The sequence below is a fragment of the Hypomesus transpacificus genome, chromosome 21 (assembly GCF_021917145.1).
Source record: "Hypomesus transpacificus isolate Combined female chromosome 21, fHypTra1, whole genome shotgun sequence".
Taxonomy (NCBI): domain Eukaryota; kingdom Metazoa; phylum Chordata; class Actinopteri; order Osmeriformes; family Osmeridae; genus Hypomesus; species Hypomesus transpacificus.
In genome coordinates, this window is record NC_061080.1 from 785,377 (window position 1) to 803,372 (window position 17,996).

The 17,996-nt window shown below is 45.0% G+C and overlaps 2 protein-coding genes across 2 annotated transcripts in view; both read left to right on the forward strand.

Moving 5' to 3' along the window:
* LOC124483700 (voltage-dependent calcium channel gamma-4 subunit-like) overlaps window positions 1-4,404 on the forward strand; it is a 5,112-nt gene extending 708 nt beyond the window's left edge. The window contains exons 2-3 of the mRNA XM_047044245.1: window positions 375-515; window positions 755-4,404. Coding sequence (XP_046900201.1) covers window positions 375-515; window positions 755-1,317 — 704 coding nt within the window. The 3' untranslated portion in view covers window positions 1,318-4,404. The remainder of the gene's footprint in view (window positions 1-374; window positions 516-754) is intronic.
* A 2,410-nt stretch (window positions 4,405-6,814) lies between these two features.
* Window positions 6,815-17,547, forward strand: LOC124483668 (voltage-dependent calcium channel gamma-1 subunit-like). Its single transcript, XM_047044202.1, has 4 exons — window positions 6,815-7,345; window positions 12,649-12,723; window positions 15,774-15,914; window positions 16,220-17,547. The coding sequence occupies exons 1-4, from the start codon at window positions 7,111-7,113 to the stop codon at window positions 16,450-16,452; spliced, it is 684 nt and encodes a 227-aa protein (XP_046900158.1). The 5' UTR covers window positions 6,815-7,110; the 3' UTR covers window positions 16,453-17,547.
* The last annotated feature ends 449 nt before the right edge of the window (window positions 17,548-17,996 follow it).

A 17,996-nucleotide genomic window follows, 5' to 3' on the forward strand; every position in this document is an offset into this window, starting at 1 on the left:
AGAGCCCTTAGACATGACATCGTCGATTTGTCTCGACTTCTGTAGCGTTCTCTCATAAAAACATGATGTCATGACAGTGCGTGGAGCTAAGGTGACGCTCATGGCAGATGAGTATTTGTGAGTCGAGTAAGTAGCAAGGGAAGTTCCTGTATGACGCGTAGCGAAACTATCGCGCTCATGCTTGTCCTCGTGCACATACTTTGCACTTTTAGCACCCTTAAAGTTACACGTTATGCTAATATAGCAAGTGTGTGCATTCCATTGGGAGGCACACATCATTGGTAACAGCTGATGATGATAGCATGCCACTACGAAGGCTGCATTTACAATCCACTTTGAGCTAACTGTGCCAGCATGCTATACTTTGTGTGCAGGAATTGTGAGGGCATCCAGCCTCTTTCCGATCCTTAGTACCATCCTGCTACTTCTGGGAGGCCTTTGTTTGGTCATAGGAAGGATTTACAGCACCAAGAACAATATCCTGTTAAGTGGCGGAATACTGTTTGTGGCTGCAGGTATGTGAAAAACTTTCAACACACATAGAGCTACACATATTCCTTTGTATGAATGTACAGGCACGCAAAACGACCAAATCAGCCCAATAAACAAATTATGTATTTTTCTCTCTCTCTCTCTCTCTCTCTCTCTCTCTCTCTCTCTCTCTCTCTCTCTCTCTCTCTCTCTCTCTCTCTCTCTCTCTCTCTCTCTCTCTCTCTCTCTCTCTCTCTCCCCCCCCCCCCCTCTTTTTCACCAGGCCTGAGCAACATTATCGGCATTATCGTCTATATCTCCAGCAACGCCGGCGACCCCAGCGACAAGCGCGACGAGGACAAGAAGAACACCTACGCCTACGGCTGGTCCTTCTACTTCGGCGCCCTGTCCTTCATCGTGGCCGAGTCGGTCGGCGTGCTCGCCGTCAACATTTACATCGAGAAGAACAAAGAGAAACGCTTCCGGGCGCGCCGCGAGTTCATCAAGTCTACTTCCTCGTCTTCGCCCTACTCCCGTATCCCCAGTTACCGTTACCGCCGGAGACGCTCCCGCTCAAGCTCACACTCCACCGACCCGTCCCGCGAACCTTCGCCGGTGGGGATGAAAATGGCGATGTCTGGAGGCGCGGTCGGAGGGGGAGGGTTCGGGATGGGCATGGCGATGGCAGACATGGGCATGTACTCCTTCGCTCGGGACCCCATGAAGGGCGGGGGTGCAACAGCTGGGCCTTACAGCCCCGAGCATGACTCCCGATTCCTCCAAGTCCACAACTGCTTCCAGAAAGATCTTAAGGATGGCGTCAATAGGAGGACAACGCCAGTATGAGTGTTGGAGTGTATCGTTGTGATAGAAAAACTATGGAACTGAATACAATATCAGGAAAGGAGTAATAGTTGAACATAATATAGAAAGTCACAGGACAATTGGAGTTTCTCTGTGACTGATCCATCTTGAATGGTCAGATGTCATTTGATGGAGCGCACTATCCTCTTTGGCAAATTAGTCTTCATGAGGATAAATGGGTGGACTGGAACTCCGATATATTGGCCTGCAACTTAATATGTTGACAAAAAGAAAACATAGTTACAAAAATAAGTAGCAATATTTTGTCAAATGCTGAAGTACTTATCCCCAAAATGTTGCATATCCTTTTATTAGATGTTTTAAATAGCTGAAATAGTTTCCAAGTTATTCAAATTGTTGGTGTGAGTGATTTTTGCAAATACAAACTGGTGCTAACTGTGTAATATCCTTAGGCTTATCCCAACTACCATGCTACAACCTGGAACCTGCCCAGGCTGCTTGGTAGGCTACTTGTTGACTGCTGATGTACCTGTATATTTGCTGTGTAGGATTATACGAACCACTGCCACATTCTAATGAGTGGCGCACATATCATACGGCACATTGATGCTTGTAGATAAGTAGAATACAGGACAATTATGATAGAAGAGTCAACAATAGAATATTCAATGTAATGTATGTTTACATCGATTACATTCCGACGTAGACAGTGATAGATTGATTTCTGTCAAACGTATTTAGGTTACAGATGTCTTAAGTGTTCTATCAACAGGCTCAGGGACAATGAAACTAGACATTTAACACATTCATGTTGTGAAAGACTTTAATATTTGATGTTGTTTTATGATCTTCTCTAAAGCCTGACAGACTGTTAATTGTCTATATATCGAGCAGAGATCACTTTATGTGTAAACGTTTTTTCATTCATATTTGGGGCTTGAGTTTGGAAAGTTATTACGTTTCCCTCCCGGACCAAAATTCCAGTTTCCATTCAAAGTTAACTTTTTTCGATTCACGTGTGATTAAACACATAACAATCCATTGAATTGGATACAACCATTCCCCCGCTCACTCAAAATCATCTGTGGCTTTCTGGCATAGTTGAAGTAGGCATACCGATGTAATTAAGCGTCCATAGTCTGTTATGATCTGCTCTAATGGCATGAACAGAATCCACAGGGTGTCAGAGAAACTAGAATAAACACACTTCACGCATGAATCGTCAATGAACAGATTGGCAAATGCTCAAATATCTCCCGACTCAACCGAAAGCTTCAGCATAATGCGCACTTAATCTTGGTGTTGCTTTTACAGATCATTTGATGGCATGGTATTATTCATATTCCATGTGATTCCTTTTCTTAGCAACGATCAAAAAATGGATTTCCATTGGTGTTGTGTTTTTTTCACACGGTTGCACTTGTATTGCCCTATGAGTAGCCTGTTTACTAAACCGAATGGTTGTCAGACCTCGACAAGTTTCACTCGGAATGAGTGGAACAATATATCTTAGTTACGCCAAAATGGTCCACTGAACAGTACTCTGTTCAAGCCATGTGGTTTGAGTAATTCCCCCACAAATCTCATTTTACACTTAGCTGTCAGCCATGCCAAAGCCAATCCGTCCCTAACCCTTGCAGATATTTTCGGCCACGAGAAAGCTTAATGGTCTTGTCTGCCTGTGAGTTTCGTTCCCCTGTGTTGGAGAGGAATAACAGGATATGTGTTCCTCGTGGCCATAGAGCTGGCCACTAGTTAGATAAAATGATTATGAAAAGGGAATAGGTTCTGATCATGTTTATTAACTTTAGTCAATCAGCTTTGCATGGTGGCCTTCCCGGTAAAAAAGAAAAAAAGTGTGTGTTGTGTTTGTTACTTTCAAGGTTGTACTCAATGTTGAGGCTACTAACTTCCTCCCTTACAAGCTCTTCTACCTTTCCAACTTCCTTCCACACGCCCTTTCCACCACATAGGGTCTCTTTGACCATGTATCTTGCTTTTTAAAATGGCCGACATTTCTGGCAGAAGTGGAAATCCTCGGCTCTTTGTTCCTCATCACCTCGCAGAGCCGGTTGCCATCAGCCAGAGCGGGATCACTCACCACAGTCCTGCCATGACAGGCAATCAGGGCCCATCTCAAGTGAGACACATGAGTGCCTACTGGTGTGTGGTGATAACCCAATCAAGAAGCCATTGGAGTGGGACAGTGGGCAAATCATAGTGGATAAGAAGGGGGCACCAACCACAATGGACATAAATGGGACGGGGACCAATCAAAGTGAAGAAATTGGACAAGGTACCAATCATTGTAAAGATATTTTGGACTACAGGAAGATGGAGGAAGCAGTCTACACTTTATAACCCTACGACTAAATCAGTAGGGTATCATAATGTCATATGTTACACTAACACTGAGCCATTCAACCAAATGAGGCTAGAGTATGTTCTATTTCTACAATGTGTTCTAGGGAATTGTGAGCATTATCGTATTGAACTGCTTTACCTCAAGTTCTAATAAGCTCCTATTCAAGGACTTTGGTTGCAGTGAGATTTGAGGAGTGTGTCATCTGAACTCAAAGCTGTTACTTAACTGCGATATCAGCCAAGACTTGAGTGTTTGAAAGCTCCTGCTATGTGTCTTATGACTATGGAAATGCACAGTGACAATTATAAACGACACGTCTACCCATATCCTTATTCCAAAAAGATTAAAGGTTCATAAGAACACAAAACTATGGAAAGATGATAACTGTTAAGGGTCTTGAAGAATAGCAAAAATAAAACTGTATCATACAGCCCATGAACGTATAGGCTCTTAGTTAAATTACCCGATTATAAATAGTGGATGATTATCTACATTTTGTGCTCCAGGTTGAGAACATACTAATAGTCTTCTACAATGTTTTATGTAGACCCATTACATGAGCTCGTGCTCTCTGTGTGTAGCTAACAACCCGTAAATTGTCTGATAAAAGCCTGTAAAATATAATGTATATTTAACTCACATAAATATTTATAGAAAAACCTACACACTGATTTTGTCTGCAATGTGTTTAGTTTTTATATTTGGGGGTTTGTTGTGTCATTTATCTCAAATAAACACCTTCAGGTCATTCACCAGCGTGTTTTTTACATTCTCCTGATTGTATCCTTGACCATGATTCTCAGAAAAGCCTCTCGTTATCTTATTAGTATGCCATGAAGCCACGTTATGTTCTACTCGTATTGTAAATATGAGGGTGGAGATGTCAAAAGTCAAAGCTTTGTTTGCAGTAACATACTAAGGTTGTCAATCATGACACTGCGCAGCCATTTGGGACGGCCAGAATCAATACCAATCAGCTTCTCTTGTCCAGTCACAATCAATAAAGTTAAGCTGTACTTTAATGTTTTAGACCTTACAAATTATTTCAGTCGCCTCACCCTAATGGATCACCTCATTTCCCTAGTGGCTTATTAAACAGACCCTTGGACCTGGTCTTCTCACTCTATCAGTGCTTCATCACCATCAAGATGGGAAAACCTCAGGTCGAAGGTCAAAGTTAGGTTAAACAAGAGATCAGGGATCCCGACTTTAAGGGATGTCCTTTCGTTTGCACCTGTAGCTTTGTCTCGATAGAATCAGTCGAAATGAAGGACTAATTCAACTGTGTAAACAAGCATGAATAATATGTGGAAAGCACCGGAACGTAGATTGAGTTTTGTCTGCTATCACCCACTGATAAGCTCTTAGAACGTTCGTAAGAAGATCTTAGCATTAAGAGCTTCTTAACGAATCTGGGAAACCCGGCCAATCAGTGTCTGTGAGCGGGCTGGAGACAGGGATTTGACACGCAGCAGCACACAAGTAAACATTCGCATAAACTGTGCCTGTGCACATGAACACAGACCACGCCTGTTCCTTCTCCCTTTGGCAGCTACAAACACACACACGCACTCATCTTCACAAACCGAGGAATGTGTCAAAGGGAATAATCCCTCCACAGAGATGTGGGGGCGATACAACAGGAGAGCAAGGAGGTCAGTTGAACACTGGCCTAAACAGGGCCATCCAAAGTCAGAGACTTCCTTTAAACAATGTGCCTGGGATTCACAGCACCCATACCATTACTGTCCATATTGTCCAATATATAACACAACAAAGTTATGTGAAAGAAGAGAAAAAGAAGAAAAAAAAAGAGAAGATCAATTGAGAGGTAAACTATCCTGGCATTTTGCTTCTAAGCACTGATGATGAAGTATTACAGTTTGATTCAGGTCAGTCTGATGCTATGCAGGTCCATAAGCCAGGCGTACTACTGCATATTGTACTGGAGAGAAGACCTTAGGATACGTTGTGTACAGTTCAGCTGCCAGGAGACAAACTGTGTTTGCATACCTTTGTGTGTGTGTGTGTGTGTGTGTGTGTGTGTGTGTGTGTGTGTGTGTGTGTGTGTGTGTGTGTGCGTGTGTGTGTGTGTGTGTGTGCGGGTATGTGTGTGTGAAAGAGGTAGGGTAAAACAGAGAGGGGAAGATATAGTGTTGCTTTGAGCTGTGAGGATCCTCTGTGATCAAGTGTGTGTGTACCCTTTTAGAGCAGCTTAGCACCACGGGTAAGTGGGTCAGAACAGAACAAAGTGGTCCAAAAGTGGACATGCACCAAAGACATTCGTCCTGATACCATTGTGTCGAGATAATTGCACGGTTTTTCCAAAGTTGCCTCCTGCTGCTTCAAATCGAAGGATCGTTGTTCCGGAGGTTCCGATGGGGTCGTTTTCAGAAGTCACACCTATAGGAGTGCTAATGTTTTACATCGCAGCTTTACTCTGACAGACTAGCATAGGTGAGGAAGGCTAGCGCATTGACTCAGTGTCAGATGTGCATACAGTACAGTAGTCTGGCATGCCGTGCTTCGACCGCCATCGCTCTGACAGCTGGAGGGAACGTCAAAGCCAGACTCAGGCCTGCAGCCAGACAGCTGCTGTTTATACACACATTTCTCCTTATAAATAGTTTACAGATTCAAATCCACACCGTGCAGTTGGAAGAGGGCTGGGCAGGGGAGAGGAGAAGCGAGAGGGGGAAAACTCCTCTGGCGTCCAGTGTGACCGATACACTTTGAGAGGCAGGACGGAGCCCGCTTCCCGTCGCACGGACGCTGAGAAAACAGGCACACAGAAATCGGGGTCGGACTTTCTTTCGTGTCGTGACCTGCCGTTTAGGGGAGCCACTCTTGTCGTCGTCGTCCCCTTTGCCCACTCCGCCCACACAGATGTAACCTGATCAGTGGACAGTCTGAAGACTTGAGTCACATGGCACATTAATAGCAACAAACTGCCGTGCTCCACCCTAACCCCCGCCCCCCTCCTTCACTCCAACCCACTCCCCCACACGCCCAACAGTGGCAGTTGGTTGGGTCATCAACTTTTCCTGATGCACCTCAACAGCTGTAGGTCTGAAGCAGCAATGCCCCACCCTACTCCCCCCTTCACCACCTCCCCCCCCCTCTCCCTTCCCCGGGCCCCCCCTGGCGCAACCACCATGCAGTCGGTGAGGAGAGGGGAGTTAAAACTAGGGCACAGACGACTGGCCTCCTTCTTTCCCCTGAAACCAGAGGCACAGTTCCATCCGAGAGACAGAGAAGAGAGCGCAGGCTGAGGTGGAGACAGACAAGACCACTGTTTGGGGATTTTTGTCTGTGAGAAGACCGTTTTTGGGCGTGCGCGCGAAGCAAAGGGACCTTGGGCGCTTTCCGTTTCGGTTCGTTTTCCCCCCCCCGCCAAAAGGAAGGAAACCCCTTCAGATCCACGTTTTTCATTCGCACCCGTCGCAGTCATGCTCAAGCGCACAAAGGTGAAGATCGCCATCTTTGTGCTGGTGGTGGGGATGGCCTCCATGTTCACGGCGGTGGTGACGGACCACTGGGCGGTGCTGAGTCCCAAAGTGGAGAGCGTCAACACCACCTGCGAGGCGGCCCACTTTGGCCTGTGGAGGCTTTGTAAGAAGCTCATCTACATGAGCGAGGAGAACTACAAGGGGAAGGGCTGCGGACCGATCAGTCTTCCTGGAGGTAAGACCTGGTCACGACAACCTAGGGTAGAACCCCTAGTTTATCCCTGTCCATTGAACCAGGCTGTATGTCTCTGTTCCTCCTGGCTCTGTGTGCCAATGCTAAACCTCCTCCATGTCCCAGGCTTTGCTTGGTAGGTTCACCAACTAGACAGCAAGAGTTGATCAGGTGGTCCATAGGAGTCCATGTGATGTTGGTCATCAGTACAAACCGTCACAGTATTCGTATAGTGTACTGTGCATGTCGAGTATACACTCTGTATATCGAGTATTTCTCGACTTTACACGATACAATCCTTCATGTTTAATAACTGGTCGTTAATGTTTCTTTAAAAGTTCTCAGAGAGCCCGATAGGTTAGTAGCAGGACTGAATCGAACAGCTTTTATGAGTATACATCTGTCGACGTTTGAAACTTAGTTCAGTGTTGCGAAAGCGAGGTTGGCGGTCTACCATGTTAGACTGGAAGGGTCCACATGCTTTGCTAATGGTTTTCTACTGCCACCATGCTTCTGTTATGTGGGCAATGTGACCGGTGAGTGTTCCATGTAGCTCACAACACTCATCACAATGCAGAGGGCCTCCTGTCAGTCCATTGTTAGCAAATGAATCAATCAAAATACCGTTTTTTCCAACCTAGCGGACAAAACGGCCTGAACGAGAAAGCGTATGGTACTTGAATCGTGCGAGGTTCTCTAACCCTAACCCGGAACCAGACCTGTATGGTCTTGTCTTTTATTGTCTGTTTAATACTCACTCAAAGGCTGCAGTTACCAATTATAAGGAGAGTTGACACCCCATACTAGGATGTTTTTTTTTAGCTTAGCAACTAAATCTTGTTAAACCTCTGATCTTCCCAGGGCCTATCCAAACATGGATTGATGCAGAGGCTCCGAAGGCCTTAAAATAAACTATTTAATGAGCGCTGAACATTGACCTTTACTACAATAATAGGAGAACGCCAACCTTTGAAAGGAAACAAGTGCTTTGCCTAATCAATGACTCGAAGAACAAAACGGAGACCCTGTACAATTGTCAGTTCACATTAGACGACTAAGAAATAGATGCCAGCCACAAGGATTTATTTAAAGTATGTTAGAAAGATGATGGTCCTTTTGCAATTTTCCTTTTTGGGCTTGAGAACACACACACACACATACACAGAGAGACACATATGGTTGGATTCTACTGGACTAGCAGGTGAAGAAGAGTTATTTCCTTCAGTGTCAAACAGCAGAGGACTTCCTCAACTCAATAAATGTGCCCCACCCACCAAACCACCCACCCAGCCAGCCAGCACAGTAGATCAGGAATTAGAGACTGGTGGGAGGCCCAGGCAACAGACAGAGACCACAGACAGACGTAAATACCTCACTGAGATCCATTTTCAAAGCATCTTTGACATGTGCTGAATTGACAGAAACAGGTTGGACACTAACCCAGAGTGCAGGGGTTCCGAGGACTGAATATAATGGGTGGGGTATGATGCCCAAACTAGCAGCATGGTCAGTTTGTGAAGTCAGATGGATGGGAGGAGAATGGGGTTCATAGGCGTTGTCCAAACAGGTGAAGCACAGGGTTGAAAATATGGATTGTGTTCAGCATTTGCTCAGGTGCCTTTGGTGTACCTATCTTACAGGCTGCTGGCTCTCTTTAATAATAATTAAGATATTGTTAAATGATTAGAAATACGCATGAAAAAGGCAGGAAAGTAGTCAACTTGTAGTAGTACAGTTATAAAAAAGAACATCAGTTACTTGGTTCCTAACGACAAGCAATGCTGACACAATATTAAGTTAGAACACGGACATGACATTGATGCCAAGTTGTAAATAACTCATGGAGATCCTTCCATCAGTTGCTAGGAGATACATTTTCGCCCCTTCTCTGTATTGCTAATGAACACAATTTGTATTTGGACCCTTCTAAATGACAGAAAAGCCAACAGCTATCTCATGCAGTGCGTGACATGTATCTGTTCAGCCTTTGGCACTTGCCATCTCCGATAAAACGGCGACTCATTACTGTGTAATCTCCATAAACAGACTGAGTGTCGCGGACATATTATTTTGAGCATGTGCCTTATGTTTGGAACAATCCAATTATGTAGATTGGAAGACGTTCCACTGAAGACTGAAGTGCAGAAGTGAATCAGTATTTTGACCCATGGCATTGTGTTCTGTAAGGGTTCAGATCATTGGTGACCATGTGCCTTCAGTCAGAGATTACACCAGGTCATCAAAGCTCTCAGATGTCACTTATTGTTTAAACGTTCACTGTCTGTTTGTGGACGAGTGCAGGCCAGGGATACAGTTACCTGATCTGCCAGTGTTGCAGAAACAAAGACACGAGGGCCCTTTTCTGTCGAGCGTGGCGTCGCCACAGACTCGTCACCGCAGGAGGATAAATATAGGCATCGCAAATACCCAGCTGTCCTGATCTCGAAGCTGATGGGGAGTCAAGTGTTTGCACAAGTTCCCGAGCACTTTTAGATTGACAGGGCCACCTGCACAAGCCAGGCATAGTCATCCCCGTTCCCTCGGGGACTCAACAACCCCCGCCCCCCAAAGGGAGCCCCTAAATCCCACGCCCCATGCCCCATGCCTGCTCACTGGGCCCTTAATCGTGTAGGCTCCCCAGGGACTGGGTAACATACAGTGCATGGTGGACTGGGCAAGCAAAAACCCTGGAATCTGCCCTGTTGGTGCTTTAGGAACATGCCACTCTTGGGCTTGGCTGCAGCCATGGAAGAACCAATTATATCTCAGTATTGTGTGGTCTCCCTACCTAACTTTCCATAAAGACACCGGAAGATATTGCATCATGAATCGCCTCATGACCATGTGCTGCTTTGCTTAATTTAGACTTTTTACAGGCAGAGAGGCATTTGACATTGTGAGTTGTATTGAACTTGTATCCTCTGTCTTTGCGTGATACTGCCAACTAAATTCACCAGGACTTTGAAGTGTAGTAAAGTCATTCCAGTGTTATGCACCTTCACCGCATGCCCGTATGCAACCGGATATAGTCTGTAGAATCGTCTTCAGCTGTGACCACACTGACAGATGAGGCCAAATAAAGTAGACCGAATGAAAACACCGGCTTGGAGGTCTGCGGCTAACCCAGACCCCCTCTGTTGACGAGACGAAGAGGGTGTTAATGGCCAAGCTGACGAATCTACCGAACGTCCAGCGAGCCACGTGATGGTGCAGGTGCTCGCTGCATCCTGCGAGAGCACCGACGAGAGCTGAATCTCACCAGGTGACGACGCCCATGAGCCAGATGTGCAATCCAAAGACGACCGAGTGTGAGTGTATTTCCGACAGTGGGGTGAGGGGGGTGCGGTAATTAAACCATAAAAAGCCAAGCTGTGGCACAGCGTGATTGGCCTAACTCCTGGACTACGGGGTCTCCATTAATGAGTAAGGGGGTTGATAGGACGATAGATCCGAGACACGGGTCTGAGAGGTCCTTGTTGAGGTATGCGGCGCCGGCTGTCTAATGCAAGAGCCATGAAACACTCTCTGTTTCCAGAGCCACGACCAGCGCCACCAAGAAGAGGTGTGGCAGAGGCAAGTCTAAACGAGATGCTCGCGTCGGACTGCGTCTTTTTCGAGGCAAGAGGGCTGGGAAATAACACAGCGACTCGAAGCCATCGAGGATATCATCATGCCCTTTGAATATGTCATACCTCCCGTCTTTCTCTCTCTTTCTTTCTTCCTTTCTTTCTTTCTTTCTTTCTTTCTTTCTTTCTTTCTTTCTTTCTTTCTTTCTTTCTTTCTTTCTCCCTCCCTCTCCCTCTCCCTCTCCCTCTCCCTCTCCCTCTCCCTCTCCCTCTCCCTCTCCCTCTCCCTCTCCCTGTCCCTGTCCCTGTCCCTGTCCCTGTCCCTGTCCCTGTCCCTGTCCCTGTCCCTGTCCCTGTCCCTGTCCCTCTCCCTCCCTCCCTCCCTCCCTCCCTCTCTCTCCATCTCACACGCACATCTCACATTCTCTTTCATTCATTCTTTTTTTCTATATCCTATCAAACCAAACATAGAAGTGTATGTTTGTGACAGGAGCACAGCTAGGATCTCTCCCATGGCCCTGCCTGCCTTCCAATATAAAAAAGCGGATAGGCCTGTTGCTTAGTAACCACCTCAGTATTTCCCCTTGATGGCCAGTATGTCCTAATTGACAAAAACATCCTGTCAGCATGGGTCTAGATATTTTACAAAGTTACTCATATGGAAGAAAAAAATACATCACTGTTATTTCCTGTGTTTTTACTTGCTTAGATGAACATTGTTTTAATACTCACAACTTAACAAAGACTGAAACAACAATTGTTTACTAAAGCATCTCAATCAGACACATTCAGAATTATTTTAGGATCACAATGGGTTGGAGAAGGGGGCTATCCCTCAAACCTGGTTTACTGTAGCAATCAAGTGCGATTTATCTCAAAGCTTTAGTGCTGAAGCTGACTAGATCATTTACTCTACTTAGCTCCCATAGTTAATTCACACATGAAAACCTGCCATTATCATTCCCCTGGCACCAGTGGTTGGGAATGAGGATTAGATACACAAGAATTGCAAGGACTTGAATCACACATCTGTCAAGTCACCCCCTACAGATTAGCAATCTCATATTGAGCTTGGCCACCAAATATCAGGAAGGGAAACGAGCCCTCTTCTTACTTTGGTCTTGTATCCATTCAAACGCTTGTTTTGACATCTGGCTCAGCATCAAAGGGTAATGCGATACTCCCTGTGCGAATCCCCGAGATCACATTCAGTGGGTCAGCTTTTGCTAGTGGTTAGCACTGATCCCTGAGGGTTAGCACCTTGTGCGGGTCAAACTGAGTGAATGGGATGTGTGCTATTAGCATTAAAGTGCTGGAACACTTTAAAGCAGACAAGCTGTCAATCAAACTGATCAGAGGAGGGACGTCTTACGTAACCAGTGCAAACAGTTTGATGAGACATCTTTCCGGTGGCATCCGTTGAACGTTTTGAGTAGTTGCGTCAGGAGTAGAAGACGAACCCCCATTGTAAAATAGACTTTTCTCAAAGATGGAGCAGAGATTGATTCAAAGTTATGTGTAGTTGTAAATCCAAAGGCAATTTTTTTTACAGGTTTGTAAGACTAGGTTGTGTAGATGTAGAGTTTAGAAGCTAGATTGTTTAAACATTAAAGTATGGGACTGCATTGTGTAAAACGTGTGTGATGTTCATTGGATGCAATTGAATGGAATTGTAGACATATAGTTTGATATGTTGAAACCTCAGTTTCAATCTCAGATACAGTTTTCTTTTGTTTCCAGTGGAGAACTGTACATACTTCAAACATTTCACCCCAGGAGAAGAGGCTGAGATTTTTGAAGTCAAAACCCAGAAAGGTAGGTTTGTTTGTGCTTTGTCAAATCAAATCAAATGTTGCTTGTATTGCCTTTTCTTACAAGTGATGTCATAACAGCTTCACAGATGCCCACAGTTCTGCAACTAACCAACCTAACCCTCAAAGAAGCCAAGGAAAAAAACTGAGACTACCGTAGGAGGAACATTTCACTGAGGGATCCCCTCCTCCGGACATGAACATTTCAACGAGAAAAATAGCATACTGAACTTAAAATATTTGTATTGAATGTAGAACGACACAGGGACACACTAACTGTTATATTATGTGGGGAACAGTACAAACCAACTCTGAAATCAGCTGGAGTGTACCTCAGAGGTAGCACCTGTGGAAATGGGGAGAAGATCAAGATCTACTCTATACTATCCTTTGGGCTCACACAACCTCAGTCTACTAAACCAATAGGCTTCAAAAACGTATTTTCTTCTGATTATAAGGCGAGAGAGAAAGACAGAGAGAGAGGCTGGCTTTCTGCTTCAGCAAGCAACACTGACTGAACTCGGGATGACAGCGCCAACGTCGGTCACTGCCTCCCGCCCCAACCCCAGAGACACATCTACAACCGTGTGCATGTCCAGCCCACTCTAAGCATGTTTCGGATCATATGAAGACAGGCCCCCTCCCATGTCGAGTGGGCCGGGGTGCCAAGCACACGCGGAGAGCTGTCTGAATATGTTATCTCGGGGTAAAAGGGAGCGGATTCGAGCCCGGATGCACGTGGTTCCTTATGCATCACAACACATTGTGCGACGCACACACAGCGCTCACACACAGGGAGTTACTGTGTGTGCTGTGGACATCGTCCCCATCTTGGACATCATCCACACAGACGCATCATCCACACAGACGCATCATCCACACACACGCATCATCCACACACACGCATCATCCACACAGACGCATCATCCACACAGACGCATCATCCACACACACGCATCATCCACACAGATGTATCATCCACACACACGCATCATCCACACAGACGCATCATCGACACACACGCATCATCCACACAGATGTATCATCCACACACACGCATCATCCACACAGACGCATCATCCACACAAACGCATCATCCACACACACGCATCATCCACACACACGCATCATCCCCATCTTGGACATCATCCACACAGACGCATCATCCACACACACGCATCATCCACACAGACGCATCATCGACACACACGCATCATCCACACAGACGCATCATCCACACACACGCATCATCCACACACACGTATCATCCACACAGACGCATCATCCACACACACGCATCATCCACACACACGCTTCATCCCCATCTTGGACATCATCCACACAGACGCATCATCCACACAGACGCATCATCCACACACACGCATCATCCACACAGACGCATCATCCACACACACGCATCATCCACACACACGTATCATCCACACAGACGCATCATCCACATACACGCATCATCCCCATCTTGGACATCATCCACACAGATGCATCATCCACACAGACGCATCATCCCCATCTTGGACATCATCCACACACACGCATCATCCACACACACGCATCATCCACACAGACGCATCATCCACGCACACCAACATACAGTTGCACGTTCCAACCCCCATACAGGCACATTTTACCCATCCCACAACACGCACATACAACCTAAACACACACACACGCGTGTTCTGCCATTGCAATGCTAATGGTTAACCCTAGAGGCATAGCCCTTAACTGCATCAGCACTGACCCATTCCATACCCCCCTAGTGATCTTCCACTGCTCAATATATCATGAGATGATCATATAAAGTTCATGGATCTGACCATGGGGACATCTATCCAAGCAAATCTACCAAAGCCAACACATTTAGAACCTCACTTGAGGAACTCAATAAGTAAAGCTGCAATCGAGCGTGAAATAAATATTTCAATCCGATGTTATATGAAATGTAAAGACGGTGCGCTCGAGTTCCTTCCTATGGGCTGTTTCATGAGGACAAGAGAACTCCGATGTTATATGAAATGTAAAGACGGTGTGCTCGATTTCCTTCCTATGGGCTGCTTCATGAGGACAAGAGAACTGGACTAGAAGGTTGGAGCTCAAAGGGAGTGAGCTCCAGCTTGGGCCCATCTCACTGAAGGCTCTACCCTGAGGAGGGGCTTTCCCCCTGGGCATGCTTTCTAAGCGAGCAGGCAGTAGATTAAAGGCCTAGCTAAAGATCCCTGCACTGACTTCAGTAGTGATGGCTGGCCAAGCGGCTTGGAATAAAAAGACTTTCTACCATTGAGTTTCGGTAAACCTTTTGTAGAAATGTCTTACTTAATTTGATTGATCTTTAATTTGTAACTGAAGTGGTTCCTAACAAAGAGGCTACAAACTAAATTCAAATATGACCAAGAGCAATTTATTTTTCAATATCCACATTAATTGTTAGCCTAGCTTCGATAGCATATAGAGATGACTCCCCAAATGACTATATGCCAAAATCTGTCTCTCCATGTGACATTTCAATTATGCCCAATCAATGTATTTTCCTGGGCAGAACTTAAAGATTAATTGAAAAATCTGCATGCATTCAGAAGCCCAATTAGTCTCTGTGCGGGAATGTAACGCATATAATTGATTTTGAGACAGAATGATGCAAGTAACACAATCATCCGTTTTAAGCTGTCCTCTAGGCTGTTTGTTGATAGCATGTGTAGAAAAATAATGAACAACAGTCACCACACCACATCCACACAGGTGTTCCCAGCCTCCACGTTTGATTCTGATTTAATAACTTTGTAAAGTCATAATTAGTGTTCACTCTTTAATTCAGCAGAGCCTTGCTGGGCTCTAGTTCAGTCAAACAAGCGCCACAACCTTACAGTATAACTGCCGAAAATCTATTACTGAGTCATGCTGAGTCATGCTGTTTGGGAAAAGGTTATTTTCCAGTGATTGCGCGCCACTGTTTGAAAAGTTTACAATAATCTTCATTTATATCATTGAAACATGTATCATATTATAAATTACAAAATGTATGATTTGGGCTTCTTTCAGAGTACAACATCTCTGCAGCCGCAATCTCCATCTTCAGCCTGGCCTTCATGATCCTGGGGACGTTGTGTCTGGTGGGGTCGTTCATGGGCAAAGGGCGAGACTACCTCCTCAAGCCTGCTGGGATGTTCTTTGCATTTGCAGGTAGGCCCACGACTGAATAACAAAGACGTAGAAACTGTCTGAGAGTGCTGCACACAGGGGTGGCAGTTGGAATGATTTGGGGGCTAGTTCACTGTGCAAAACGACGCTTCTATATGATTCAAAGGGTTTGTCCGTTGTGGTCAACTATACATTTGGCTGGGGTAATGCTCGACTCTGCCAAAGTAAATTCCTTGTTTGTGCAAACATTCATGGCGAATAAAATCCCTTCTGATTCTGATTCTCTGCGCCTGCTGATCTAGAATCGGTAGGGACGACTCCTAACCTCTTTTCTTACCCAATCCCAGGACTCTGCTCCATCATCTCGGTGGAGGTGATGCGTCAGTCCGTCAAGCGCATGATTGAGAGTGAGGACACCATCTGGATCGAGTACTCCTACGCCTGGTCTTTCGCGTGTGCCTGTGCTGGCTTTGTCCTCCTCTTCCTCACCGGCATCGCCCTTCTCCTCCTCTCGATGCCCCATATGCCTCAGAACCCCTGGGAGACCTGCATGGACGCCGAACCAGAACAGGTGGAGTGACGGAAGAGGAAGGACGCAAGGGAAGAGCAACGCTTTTTTCGAGGAGCGACATGAACGTCGATATTTTTACAAGTCACATCCACTAAAGGTTAGGCAAATGAGTTGGAAAGCTCTTATGGTTCAGGGTCACCACTCGAATGTTATCATGTACAAGCACCTGCTCACAATTTTTTCTTGATGAGATTAAAAGTAAGGAACTTAAGATGTCACTATTGACATAAGTTTGATTACAAAAAAAATCTTCAGTGTTCTGTACATTTCTAATAATCAACATCATTTTAAACTGACCACTCTTAAGTGGACTCTTCACTTTGAGTAAGATCATGCATGGGTGTCATAATGAGATGTCCATCCCAACCAATGGGCTGTGTGGTAGGAGATGAAGAAGACAGTGCAGGCTTGTTTGTATGGTGTGTGCCCCCCAAAGCCTATCCAGAATGTTAAATACTCCTTCTGTCTAAACCATTGAGTGCCATGCTGGAAAGGGTTCAGTTCTAGCAGGTGCACACACAATCCAGTTCAAAGGATTTCTTAGAATTTTGGTGGCTTCATGTGTTATGGGGTAACCAAAGAAGTACTGAAAGTTCATCGCTTAGATGACTTATTCTGTTTCAATGTTTCAATCACTCAAGAACCTTTCAGTGTTGGATTGTGTGTGCCTGCAATTTAACAGTAGAGCTTTCATCACCTGAAATAACCCACTGCAATTATTTTTCTCAAAATTCTTACTGTGATAAAATGTATGAGGTTGTTATGTCTACAGTATGGATAACTTTAACATCCTTGTCTTTTCAAGATTGTATCACCTCAGATTACATACACTGGATGTCAATAACGACTGAATGTATACCATTCTAACTAGGTGTCTATGGATATACAACATGGAAAATGGATGTAATTACCCTTTGGGTACATTTATATGTTATAATCTACAACTTTTTTGTATTTCTTAGAACTATTAGTCTAGGAATCTTTTGATATATTGAAATGTACATTGCTTACATTTAAAATTAACCTCACAAGTTCTTATGCCCCTTTCCTCATGTGATTTGAAATGGAACTGATAAGGTGAATAAAAGAGTTTTGTCAATGTGATACATCCGCTACAGGAGCATTTCAGTCTTGAACTTGTTTCATCATCTATGTTCAGACCAGAATTTGCCAGGCATTTTGTCATCATACATGTCCCAGCTCTGTTTTCCAAGATGTGCATGTGCGTACACGCTGAATAACCGGTTTATAATACACAAAACGTCATTACACTTGAGTGTTAGCAAATCTACTTTGAGTTTGTCCCCTGATTTAGCTTCTAACATTCTGGAAAATACTTTTCCATGCCCAGTCACAAGAGAGGGACACTACAGAGGAGTCTAGGGGAATAACTGAACGAAGACTGATGAAGTGTAACCATGTAAAACGCTCATCTCCCAGGTGTAGCATGAAAGCGTACAATGGGTTGAATCATTTATGGAATATTCTTTTGGCTCTGGAACATGGTTACTGTTGCTGGGGCTTTGAGTGCCTGCCAGAACCAGCCATGTCCA

What these genes read in the sequence shown, in the direction of transcription:
- LOC124483668 (XM_047044202.1), top strand. Translation starts at nt 7,111, where the DNA reads ATGCTCAAGCGCACAAAGGTGAAGATCGCCATCTTTGTGCTGGTGGTG. An exon ending in ACCGATCAGTCTTCCTGGAG is followed by an intron (nt 7,346 to 12,648) that starts GTAAGACCTGGT and finishes TTTTGTTTCCAG; the next exon opens with TGGAGAACTGTACATACTTC. An exon ending in TGAAGTCAAAACCCAGAAAG is followed by an intron (nt 12,724 to 15,773) that starts GTAGGTTTGTTT and finishes GGCTTCTTTCAG; the next exon opens with AGTACAACATCTCTGCAGCC.